The sequence below is a fragment of the Hemicordylus capensis genome, chromosome 1, assembly GCF_027244095.1.
Source record: "Hemicordylus capensis ecotype Gifberg chromosome 1, rHemCap1.1.pri, whole genome shotgun sequence".
NCBI classification, from domain to species: Eukaryota; Metazoa; Chordata; class Lepidosauria; order Squamata; family Cordylidae; genus Hemicordylus; species Hemicordylus capensis.
Genome location: NC_069657.1, coordinates 272,384,635 through 272,397,676, shown reverse-complemented (window position 1 = coordinate 272,397,676; position 13,042 = coordinate 272,384,635). Strand labels below are relative to the sequence as shown.

The 13,042-nt window shown below is 44.6% G+C and overlaps 1 protein-coding gene and 1 long non-coding RNA gene across 2 annotated transcripts; one reads left to right on the top strand and one right to left on the bottom strand.

Annotated features, from left to right (window-relative positions):
* The first annotated feature begins 2,705 nt into the window (after positions 1-2,705).
* Positions 2,706-5,495, top strand: RHOB (ras homolog family member B). Its single transcript, XM_053285222.1, has one exon. The coding sequence runs from the start codon at positions 3,299-3,301 to the stop codon at positions 3,887-3,889; it is 591 nt and encodes a 196-aa protein (XP_053141197.1). The 5' UTR covers positions 2,706-3,298; the 3' UTR covers positions 3,890-5,495.
* A 3,236-nt stretch (positions 5,496-8,731) lies between these two features.
* LOC128349326 (uncharacterized) lies at positions 8,732-12,048 on the bottom strand. The gene is made up of 2 exons (XR_008318753.1): positions 11,965-12,048; positions 8,732-9,599 (listed from the first exon to the last, which is right to left on the bottom strand). It is a non-coding gene; the product is annotated as an uncharacterized LOC128349326 (long non-coding RNA).
* Between the last annotated feature and the right edge of the window lie 994 nt (positions 12,049-13,042).

The following is a 13,042-nucleotide window of genomic DNA, read 5'->3' as shown; positions in this document are numbered from 1 at the left end:
ATGTAATCACCCCTTATACTTCATGCTGGTCTATGACTGTAATAAAGATTGATTGACTGACTGGTTGCCCCTAAACCCCCTGCTAACTGGCAAAGAGGCAAAGAGGCACCTTTTAACGTGGTGATTCTCTTTATATAGCAAGGGGAGAGTAACTGGCCCTCTCCACCCCCAGCACAGCACCTCCAGTGACCGTTGCTAGCGTCTATCTTATGTTTCTTTTTAGAATGTGAGCCCTTTGGGGACAGGGAGCCATCTTATTTGTTTGTTATTTCTCTTTGTAAACCGCCCTGAGCCATTTTTGGAAGGGCGGTATAGAGATCGAATTATTATTATTATTATTATTATTATTATTATTATTATTATTATTATTATTAATTTTAAAAAAACAAGCCCAACCCCGTCTGGGAAGCAATGAGACTAAAGAAAATGGCTGACATGCTAGCGAAGCGCACAAAGTGTGCAGGGGCAGACCGGGAGCCCGAGCACAACTCCCCTAGCCTTCCTGCATGTGCTGCTGTGCAAGGGAGTTAAGACTTCCAAGTGCTGCTTGCAATCCCGAAGCACTCTGTCAGCTCATAACCCACCTTAGCCCCCTTGCACAACAGTGCACACACAGGAGGACTGGGGCAGTTGCGCGTGTGCTCCTGGGGCACCACTGCCGCGTCTTCTTACCTGTATACTTCATTCATCAGGGTGTCATCTGATATTTCAGATTGCCCTGTTGTTTCTATTCCTAAGAGTAGCAAGATGTTTCTATTTTGTGGTGGCTCTAGCATCTCAACAGCAATGAAAAAGAGGGAGAGGGAGAGAAAATTGCTACATTTTTGCTATGACAGAACATCAGCAGCTGGGAGCAGGGCCTTTACTGTGGTAGCCCTAAGGCTGTAGAAAGCCTCCTGTGTGAAGTGCAAGGTTGTGCTTCCCTGCTTGCGCTAGAGCAGGGTTTCTTAACCTGGGCCCCCCAGATGTTGTTGGACTACAACTCCCATCATCCCCAGACATGGCCTTTGTGGTTGAGGATGATGGGAGTTGTAGTCCAACAACATCTGGGGGCCCAAGTTTAAGGAATCCTGCTCTAGAGGATATAAGAGCAATTTCAATGTGCCTTTTGAATGTCTGTAAGCTTCTCTGTGCGTTGTATAGGATGAATTATTGTACTATGTAGTGCTTGTTTTACATTTCAGTTTATCGTTATTTTTGTGATTTTAATTCCACAATCTTAAACACACTTAGTAGAGAGTAAGTGCCTGTGCCAATGAAGACAGTGACATACTTCTGATTAAACGTGTCTAGAATTGTGTTGTAAATCTTGTAAGCTATACTGAGCTCTGGAGAGGCGGGGCAAAAACATTTCAAATAAATACATAAACATAACTTATTTGCCACAATTATTCAATTTATATTTATATTTAATTTCATGGCCAAAAAAATTTAATGCAATGCAAGCCAATTGGAAAGAAGCAAAAGTCCAATTAGTGTGTTGATGTGTAAGGCTTAATAATTCTTCAATCACCACCACACTCCTTTGCAGTCAAAATCTGTCACAATACTGCACTAAAGCAAAACCTTGCCATTTTCTTTTAAAAAATTAATTGGAAACTTCTTGTCTCAACTGACTTCCCCAAGGAGCTGAGTTTTGTCACATTTTTAATTATTGTCTCTGCTAGGCAGTAGTTATATCTGATGATCCCAAGAGTGGTTTTTTTCTCTTTTGGGTGTGTGTGTTTGGTGGGGGGGAGGTTTCACAGCTCATACATACAGAAGAGTTAGGGTGGGGGGTGGGAGTGTTCAGGGCTCAAACGATGAAGCTACGTGCACTGCACACCAATGAGTTTTGCTGAATCCTGGGATGGAATATTGTTGTAGGTGAGGCACAGAATCATAAAGTGGATATGTTTTCTTTCTTCGAAGCAACTGTTGCAGCACAAAAGAAAAGGCAAAGCAAAACAAAAGGTAACACACACACAAATTAGCGACAAGATTATGAGGAAGTAGAGCTGGGTTGGGCTACAACAGGACTGCAGCTTGTGAAACAGACCGTTTTCGACCGCAGTGTCCGATGCACTTATGCCCAAAGCACTTCCATTACCCTCCCTGGACCTACTCTAGTGTAAAAAGCTTGAGGGCGATCTCCTTGAATTCTGGAGGCTGGAGCGGGGCAACAAGTGACAAACCGCAGACATGATAATGGGCGCATAGACAGCTACGGATCCCGTAGAACTAAGCGCCGTTTTGCCGTGCTATTTCATCCAATGATTCAGCACAGCTGTTGTGCAACTCTTACAAAAATAGGCGGGGCGGGCGGACTGGAGCACCGAGGAAAAAGGCCCTGGAGAAAAGTTCAAAGAAAACCTCAAACCGCAGACCCCTCCATGGGCATTTAGGAAACAGGGGAGGCGTTCTTTACCGAGGATAGCGGGTAACAAAGATTCGACAGTGATCTCCTCTCCCAGATTTAATTCTGCCCCCAAACCCCACCACCCTCAAATCTCAGTGATTTGCAGCAGCGGCAACAGCGGAAAGGACTCCTCCTACCCTCTCTCATTGCTCGCTGTCACTCACTTCATACTTTGCCCCGCCCAAACGCCTGCAGCACCGTCTACCAATCACTAGTCTTCTTCAAAAAGATGACCTCACCCTCTCCCTTTCCATTGGCCGGCTATATTAAGAAAGTAGCCGGTCCCTTTAAATACCAGCGTCCGGTTGTCGCGGTGCTATGGAATAAAGTACAGGGAGCTGTAATCCGAATTGCTATCTTAAAGGCGCAGCTGCAAGAAGACACGTTGCTTGCTTCTCCAGAGAAGATTAGTATTATTTGCAAACGGGAAGCAGTGGAGAGGCAAGCTCAGAACCTTTCTTCAAAGAAGAAAAACTGCACCCAGTCCCTCGCTGCTGTGATTTTCCTAATTCTTTTTCCTCGGAAACCAGAGAAAGCAACAGAAGGGGATATTCTCCAGAGTCGGTGCGGACTGCACAGGGAGAAAAGAGCAGTGTGATCCGTTTTTCTCCACCGTGCCTGAGGGGAAAGATCGGGAGGAGCCAGCCAGCAAAAAAACAGAAGCTGACCTCTAAGCCCTGAACAGAGAAGTGGGCGGCTCCCTGTGCAATCTAGAAGTGCTGCACGCAGCGCCTAGATAAGAGAGCAGCGAGACTCGCCCGGCCTTCTTTCTGCCCTGCCCTGTAGCGCGCCACGGTGCCCTATAGAAATCGAGAGGAGGAAGCAGCTCGGGGGCCAAGCGGCGTCTCGACCTCCCTGCTGGAGCAGCACACCAACAGGGCGGGCTTGGCGAACCTGGCCATGGCGGCGATCCGCAAGAAGCTGGTGGTGGTCGGGGACGGGGCGTGCGGCAAAACGTGCTTGCTGATCGTCTTCAGCAAGGACGAGTTTCCGGAGGTCTACGTGCCTACAGTCTTCGAGAACTACGTGGCCGACATCGAGGTGGACAGCAAGCAAGTGGAGTTAGCTCTCTGGGACACGGCGGGACAGGAAGACTATGACCGCCTGCGCCCCCTCTCTTACCCGGACACCGATGTGATCCTCATGTGCTTCTCGGTGGACAGCCCCGATTCCTTGGAAAACATCCCGGAGAAGTGGGTGCCCGAGGTCAAGCACTTCTGCCCCAACGTGCCCATCATCCTAGTAGCCAACAAGAAGGATTTGCGCAACGACGAGCATGTGCGGAACGAGCTGGCGCGCATGAAGCAGGAGCCGGTCCGCACCGAAGACGGCCGAGCTATGGCCATCCGCATCCAAGCCTACGATTACCTCGAGTGCTCAGCCAAGACCAAGGAAGGCGTGCGAGAGGTCTTCGAAACGGCCACGCGAGCCGCCTTGCAGAAGCGCTACGGCACCCAGAACGGCTGCATCAATTGCTGCAAGGTCCTATAATAGGTGGGGGAGGGCTGTTTTGGAGGGACTGGGCTGGATTGGGAAGCCCGGTGCAAGAGGATCGCACGCAAAACAAGCGGGGGTAGGACTGCACTCGTCCGGAGGGGGAGGGGAGGGGACAGAGTCCCTGTGTCCCCCGGGCATGGGGCGGGGGCTTTGATAATGTATGGTGGCGAACCCCTTGCAAACGCATCGCCCCGTCTACTGACACTGAGAGGCAACCGAGCCCACTTTGCGAAAGGGCTGCTGAGAGACTTGAATGTATTCTGTTCTCCCCGCCTCCCCCTTTCCTTGCTGTGGAGGACTGTTCACTCCTTGCTTTCTGCACCAAGGCACGTGGGAATCCTTGCCGGGATCAACTGTGGTGGACGTTCTAGAACTCTAAAAATGGTGGTGTTCCTCCACACTGCCTCGAAAGAACTACCGCTTAAGAATACAGACTCTACCATGGCAGGCAGGCAGATTTGCTCTCTCCTCTCCTCGCCGGTTCCTCCCACTCCTCTTGCTGTGAATGGGTATTTTCCTCGAGGCTTTAGATTGAGGGGTGGGGAAGACTCTGGGAGGAGGGTGGGATGTCTGCTGTGTGTGTAAAAATATTCTCTTGTTCGAACTGGGCATGGGATACCTAAGTGACGTGGCTTTATTTAACACTGGATTGGGCCCCAACCTCTCTTGAGAGTTATTCCAGTTAAAGAAAAGCGCAGTCTTCCCCCCCACCCCCATCTTCCTCCGTGATGAAAAGCTTTTGTTCTTGTGATCGCTCTTAACAGAGGCTTGAACTTGTCTCAAGTTGCTGGGGAGCAGGGACAGCAACAGGAGGGTGGGAGAGGAATATGGGTTGACAGATTTTCATGAGTTTGGTGCCAGTTTCTTTGTTGTTGTTCTTACCTGCAAATGATTCGATTTGGTTTATTTAAATTATCTACCTTTGCAAAAAAAGAACCTACTTTGCACAACTAGGTGTTTATTTTGACACTTTATGCACTTGGTGATCTGAAATCCAACACTGTAGCATTGCAAAAATCCTCTGTGGATCAAAACCTCATTTGGGGCACAGCCCAGCTAAGCACTTTCCAGTTAAGCTTTTTAAGAGCCATTGACTTCAACTAAAGCATGTGTGCTTAACTTTCACCAGTTGATGACCAATGGGACTTCAAAGTGCTTCACTCTGGCTGGATAGTACCCCTTTGTTTCTGTGTTATTGATTGACTTAAGAAGCAAAACCACTGTAATTGTATTTTTGTTTCTGTTGTCCTGAAAAACGAGTGGAAACACTGTCTTTATTGGTAATGCCTTTTTCTTTTCTTTTTTTTTTAGTATGATCTGAAGTCCTATTTGGGTCCACTCAAAACAGTAAACTTATTTTCATAGGTCCACTTCCAGGCCTGTTTAAGAATCACTTTGCTTCTCTGTTTCAGGGAACACATTTCATTTTGCCCATTAACACTTTTTTTTTTTTTACAGTGGTACTAAGGATTTTTTAAAGTGAAAACAAAACACTAAACTGACCTGGTAAAAAGATAAGAGATGTGAAGTTTACACAAAACTATATAAGCTGTGTATGCAGTTTTTAAAATGTAAAGTATTAAAAGATTCTATGATTACATTCATGAAATACTCCTTGTGCTTTTTTGTGGTGCAATGAATAAAGTTCAAGTCTTGGACACAGTAAAAGCATTTTTGGGCTTAAGGTGTCGCTATTAGTGTACATGGTTCTTGGAATAAACAGTCATGTTTCCAAATGGAGTTATTTCCCAATAAAGTTGACTTTATTGTATTGATGGTGATTTACTGTAATTAGACCCCATAGAAGTGGCTTATAGCTTTACTGGACAGACTGAAATCCCATTCAGAGTTCAGTTGTTTACAATGAACTTCAGTGGGATTTAAGCAGCATAAACACATGCAGGATTGCAGTCTTTGTGGACTGCACTATGCATATGGATATCTTGCCCTAAAGAAGGTTCTCCCCCTCCCCACACATTGGGGGGCGGGAGCTGTGGCTGATCTGTAACAACTGAGCATCATTTTAAAAAAGCCTTTGTCTTGCTGGGGTGAGGTCAGTGCCTTTCTTCCCGTTTCTACTGGGTCCTAATGCTCTCTTGTCTTGCATAGCCTCAAAAGCAAATTACTCCTCTCTAAACTACACCCAAGGAATAAGGCTTGAGAGAGAGTTTGCCTCCTGATAGGCCTCTGCCATCCAGGCAAAAATCTGTTCTGAAATTGGCAGGAGTGCATTAGCATGAACCTAGCTGTCTCTCATCCATTCCTAGTGACTCTACTGGGCTTTAGTGATTATGATGTCAAAGCACCTAGTAACTGGTTTCCACTAGGAATATAGGTTGGTGCTCAACTTTCTCGTTAAAGTGAATATGTTGTCAATGAAATTTCAAGCTAACTATGGCATTAAGTCTCACCCTGTTAATTACCTTGGGTCCCTCTGCCCCCATTACACTAGTGCAGAATGTAACAGCCAAAAGGATGTTCCGTTTCACTAAGAAACCCCTGAAAGCAGGTCATCTAGTGAAAGAAGACTGCAGCCCTGTGCACACTTAAGCTAGAAGGAAGCTCCACTGAACACAGCAGGGCGCTTTCAAACAAATGTATTATTGTGCTGCGTAAAAATAATCGGAACCCAAGTGTCCACTTAACTAGCCAATTGTGGCAACTAAAGGTGGCCTGTGAATCGTTCCTGTAGAACTGTCTGATGACATAAACTTTAATTTGCGGGGGGGGGGACCTCAGTCAATGGGTTAAATTCTATGTGGTTATGTGAACAACTGTGAATGGGTTTTTTTTCCCTGGTGGTTAGAATTTTAAGTACGGCTTTTTAGGGCAGTGATGGCCACTATTTTTCAAGCAAGGGCTACTTTTGCAAACAAAACAAAAAAGCCACCACCTTTCAGTGGGAGAGCCATTTCCCACTGTGCTGACCTCTGCACAGTACCATGCTTTTCTCAGTGCTGGGAGGGCCCTTTGATAGGCACTCCTCTCTCTTAGGAGCTCTATGGGGAAAGTGCTGGGAAGTTTAATTCTTCCCCCCACTCCATGCACATCTTCTGATACAGTACAGGGGCTCAAGAGGGCTCAGTTGCCCTTAAAGGAGCCCACGGGTGCTGGGCAAAGTGCAGCCCTGTCCAGTGGGAACAGTTACCTCTGCATGGAGTCATGGGAATCGGTGAAGTATTCAACTTGGGCCAAAGCTTCACACATGCCCCATAAAGGATAAGTTGGGGAGCCATACTTAGGGTTGATGGAGCTGCCACTGGCTCCTGGGCCTTTCAATGAATACTCTTTTAGGGTAATGTTTATCCAGTTCTGACCTGTATGTCCTTAATTTGACCTCCTCTTCAACCCCCACCCCACGAATACTTGTAGAAACAAAATTCATTTGTTGAGATGAGTTATCTTTCAGTGACTGAGTCTGAACAGTTTATAGATGCTTTTTGTAGTCCGGGCAAGGAGGGTTTTGTTGCTCGGAAGGAGGACGTTCAACTGATCGTTCTAAGAGGAAAGAATCCCTCTGCAAAAGGAAAATATTTGGAACTCCAGTATAAGCTGAAAGGTCTTTCAGTCAACAACCTACGTGAATTCAAATACTTTTTGGTACTTAGGGTTCCAGTATGCCTGATAATGACTTGGCAAAAATGGCTTGAGTCAGGTTGGGATCACAATCATATTTATTAAATATGCATGGATCTGGCTATTTCACTTGGGTAAGAAGATATCCCCCAAAGTGAGACAATAGCAGAGGCAGTGCTGGAATATTGTGCCCTTAATATCTCAGTAAACCTTATTCTGCATAAAGAATGGATTTCTTTCTTGGCTTCATTTCATATACCAATGAGGATGGAGATCTGAACACATTGATTTCAGACTAATGAAACTGGTGAAATTAAATGGAATGAAATCCAACTGTTCTGATTCAGCTAATGTCATAGAGTGGGCTGCCTGTACATTCTAACACATCAAATAAGTACGAGAGCACTAACTAGAGTGATGGTTTGTTGGATACACTCTCTCAAAGTTCCTCTAATTAACAGCAGGAACCTCTCAGCTGTTTGATTATACTGTTGTCCAGGACAGTTTTGGCATTATTTAATAAGATCAGCAAGTCCCTACTGTTCCTTGCCCTGATCTAGCAAAGGAAATCCATGTCCAGAAGCAGATGGTACATACATAAGCTTGTGTAGATCTGAATGTGTTTTTGCATCTCCCTTGTAGTACTCAATGTGGGTCCCATTAGACTTCTTAGATGTATCTTTTGGAATGGATGACATTATTCATTCCCATCTAGGATTAGTGTATGTTGTGCAAGACTAGAGCTAGATTGGGGCCTTTATGATTAGCCTTTGTGCAGGAGATAAGCAATAGTAAACCCCTCCTGTATTCTACCAAAAACAACCACAGGACTCTGTGGTCACCAGGAGTCGACACTAACACGACGGCACACTTTTAGAATACCAGAATAGCAAATTTCTGGTAACGCTATGTGGATGATACAGAGAAAACAAGGATTTTCACATAGATACTGTAAACTAGGTGATATGAAGAAGGCTTTAAAATCTATGCATTTCATGGCATAATGATCTACTATTGCTTGTGGTACAAGCATGTACTCCTTTATTACTTACTACATATTGCCTGGAAGTTAAAGAAGGCCAGTGCATATTTTGGTTGAGCACGCTGATATTAATAGATGTGTTGAGTTTGGGAGGCTGCTGGATCATTTTGGGAAGTAAGTCTGGTATGTCTTGGTTAAACAAACCTTGTAAGGTTGCTTCAATCATACGCGAGAGGATTGTGAAGCACTTTGTACCACGAAACATACTACAGAAACAGTTCTTTCCAGCAAGGCCTCTTTATTTCAATTAAAAATCACCAGATGTTACTGGTTAAAGCAGAACAGTTTCAATGTACAGACACTATCTCCAGCAGCTGGAGATAGTGTTTGTACACTATCAGTTTGCCTACACTGACTGGCAGCAACACTTGCAAGGTTTCAGACAGAGGCCTTGCTTGAAGCTGCCAGGGACTGAACCTGGAACCTTCTGCACGTCATGCATGCCAAGGGTGATTTCCTTCTTGACACACTTCAACGATTTTCAGATTGGGCAATAGGCAGAAATAAGGCAGTGATGGATGCAAATTGTGTGGGGAGGAAGTAAGCGGTTGCTATTAAAAACTCACTTCACTATACACTGAGGCAAACATAATCATCATCTCCTGTATGGGTTACTTGGAAGAGCGTCTCTTACTTCAACACATTTTATGCACGGGGATATGGTACTTCCTGCCTCACCACCCAATCATCATATTCAGACATTTCATAGGAGGATCTCCCAGAGTTCATTTGCTTTCTAAACAGGAAGCTGACACCCTGTTGTGAGAAAGTTCTTCTGAGACCCAAACAGAAAGATGAAATTTGGTTGATACATAATGTCAACATGTTAGCTCTGTTCAGAGTTAGGAAGAAGTACTTCTCTTTAAGAGAGTCACAGCTGTACTCTCCCTCTCCTTCAGCCTGTTATGCTCTTTAAGTTCCTCTTCTTTTCCCCTGAAAAAGAGGAGTTATGAACTGGCTGATTATGTGACTCTGGCCTTAGCCTCCACCACAGAACTTTTGTCATCTTCATGGTACTCCAGGCTGTCACAGCTCTTCTGCTAGAATGAGTCCTCAAGGCCAGAAACTGTCTCTCATAGCTGACTGCTGTCGGGGATAAGGGACAACACAGACCACTCAGTCAACATGACCTAAAAGCAAGCACACAACTACTTCCAGCTGCTTGTGTCTGCACACATCAGATTTGGGGAGCATTTCAGCCCTTCCATCAGCACATTACACACACACACACACAGAGACCCGAAGATTTACAAACTCAGGGAAGGACTTAGGACTGCCTAACAGCTTGCCTGTATCTCTTGCTTCAAGAATTGCGATGCTGTGGCAAATTTAGCATTCAGCCTCAGGAGAAGTATTCTTTGCTAAGCCTGGACCAAGCACAGATGTCTAAAATAAGCATGCTTATTGAATGTCTTGATTCAATGCTTGGCAAGCCAGAAATGTTCATTGTAGCCCCATCCTCATTAGGAGGCCGGTTGTCTTTTTATGTCAAGTTAATAGAAAAGCTATAGTGATTAGTATAATAAAAAGTGTTAATTGATTCTGTTATAGATTGTACAGCTTATTCTATTACTTGAAAACCAATCCCACTGAGTTCAGTCAGTGTGGCTTAATCAGATAAGCATGCATAGGATTTTATAGCTTTTTCCTGATATCATACTGGCATCATAGATGGCCCAATGGCCTGACACAGTATAAAGTTGCTTTATGCCCTTCTATTATGTTGTGTTTTCTGGCCTGACTTGCTCCCTGCTGGAGTACAAACAATTTCTGTAAACATTTCTAATAATAATAATAATAAAATAAAATAATAATAAAAATAAAAACTATTTGTTAGCTGCCCCAAAACAAATTATTCTCTGGGTGGCTCACAACACAATATTAGAACTTCAAGTAAAAACACATAACACTTGAAATCACAACACACACACCCCAAAATACAATACAAAACAATTCAAAAACATCTTAAAAATCAGTTTTGAAGATCAAATGTAAAATTTTTGGCTTGGTGCTATTCCCCACTTGAGATGAAATGCAACAAGCTGCTTCTGCCCCATCTTGCTGTCCCTGCCCCCTGGGTAAGGACTGGCACAGACATCACCTCTTTTCACCCTTGCCAACATTATCAGCTTCTGGAGTTCCCTATCACTGTCTGTAGTCCAGCATGAGGCACTGCTGCTGCAGTGCTAAGCCAGCACCCACTCTTTCTCTCCCACTGAGCATAAATGGTGTAAATTTACACAAATAATTTCATTCATTCATTCATTCATTCATTCATTCGATTTCTATACCACCCTTCCAAAAATGGCTCAGGGCGGTTTACACAGAAAAACAACAAATAAGATGGCTCCCTGTCCCCAAAGGGCTCACAATCTAAAAAGAAACATAAGATCGACACCTGAAACAGTCACTGGAGGTACTGTGCTGGAGGTGTGTAGGGCCAATTACTCTCCCCCTGCTAAATAAAGAGAATCACCACGTTAAAAGGTGCCTCTTTGCCAAGTTAGCAGGGGCTAACTTGATTTGTTATTTGGTACTTGATTTGGTACAAATCAGTTTGGTACTTGATTTGGTGAGGAGTGCATCAAAAGGTTTTGTTTCCATTTCTGGCAGGCATAACTACCGTATCTCTTCAGAATGGCCTTGGCTATCAGAGGTCAGGCGGCAAAAGTTGCATAACTGAAGAGATTCCAATCTTTGTGTGCTCAGATCTATTACTCACGTCAGTCTGCTGAATTGCACTCCCATGTCCTATATTTCTTGGGCTCTAGTAATGAAAGAGAGGGGAAGGGCTGTAACCCAAGGGCTGAGAGTGTGCTTTGCATGCAGAAGGGCCCAGGTTCAATCCCTGCCATCTCCATGCAGGGCTAGGAAAGAATCTGTATAAAACCCTAGTGCAGACAATATTGACCTAGAGGTACGAATGGTCTGAATCAGCAGAAGGCAGCTTCCTATGTCCCTGCTAACTTGGCAAAGAGGCACCTTTTACCGTGGTGATTCTCTTTATTTAGCAGGGAGAGAGTAACTGGCCCTATCCACTCCCAGCACAGTACCTCCAGTGACTGTTGCTGGTGTCTATCATATGTTTCTTTTTCGATTGTGAGCCCTTTGGAGAAAGGGATCCATCTTATTTATGTATTATTTCTCTGTGTAAACTGCCCTGAGTCATTTTTGGAAGGGCGGTATAGAAATCGAATGAATGAATGAATGAATATGTGGTGGCTAATGACCATCTTAAAGAAGGTGACAACTAACAATGCCACATAGTCTGCCCACCTCAGTTCTCATTCTTGGAAGAATCAATTGACCCTTCTTGGCACCAGTCACATCAGGCTAATATTTATGCTTGTAAAGTTTATTTGCTTAGCTCCTCATGAATATCTGCAGTCAGCCCCTTTCACCCTTTGCAGCTCTCATAAACTGTGTGTTCAGCTGTGCTTGAACGTCTTACCTTTCCCTGCTTTGCAATCCTCTCCCTTTGGTTGTGCCTGACCTTTTTTGAACAGCCTGTGTGGAGTCCCTTTTGTGCAGGGTCTTTAAAAAAAAAAAAAAAATCCTTGTATAGTGTTAAGGCCAAGCTACTGTAGAAGTTAGAATGAAACAGGGGATTTCCAGTTGTGTGCTTACCCAATAATGCTGATGTGGATGCTGAGGCAGGCAGCTGCAGGGGAGATAATTGGCTTCAGGAAAGGAGGTGTTTAACCCTTCCCATACCTCCTGCTTCCACCCTGAAAATTTGTTCCTTGACAGTTTTTTCACAGTTTCTTTTTTTAATTTGCCAGCTGGGCTCTGAAATTTTAGGTATGTGTGGTAGATCTGCAAAGAAAAACCATGGGCCGTGGAGGGGTTAAGCATCTGCTCCTCCCTATAAGTGCCTCACAGCTGACCTACTGCCCATTCTCTTGGCAAACATGGGATTGGAGCCATGCAGAGGTAAGGCCAAGTCTGACTCCTAGGCTTGTTGCTGACACTTCTAAGTTAACCTCTAGGAGCAATACAGTGACTGTGGACAGAGGTAAAACTCCTAAATAAACAAAATTACTTTGATTTTTTTTTAATTTCATGGGTTTTATAGACTGCCTTTTAATATAAGTATTCTGAGAGTGACTCAGACTAAGATAAAAATAATACAACACAATAAACAATGCAAGATGAAAAATAGTGGGCAGGTTCCAACTGAAGTTGCTCATGATTCAGTCCTATGTGAATTAATGGGCTGACTTGTCTTGAGTTTTTCAGTGGTGCTTAGTCATTTCTCACTTAGTCTGGATCCTGTATGTAAGAGCCAGGAAAGAATGGGCTGCTTCTCAGCCCCATGAATGCTCCTGAGAAATGATCATGTGTTGGCAGAAATCACCGTAGGAAGAGGCAGAAGTGACCATGTGTGAGCTGCAATCTGGGTAGGATGACGGTGGCCAGCCATACCATGTACCCAGCACTGTATCAAGGGTGGAGGAAAGGCACACCCCACAGTGTACAACCCAGATCGCAGATCGCATATGATAATTTCCCCCTCCTCCCCCCTCTAT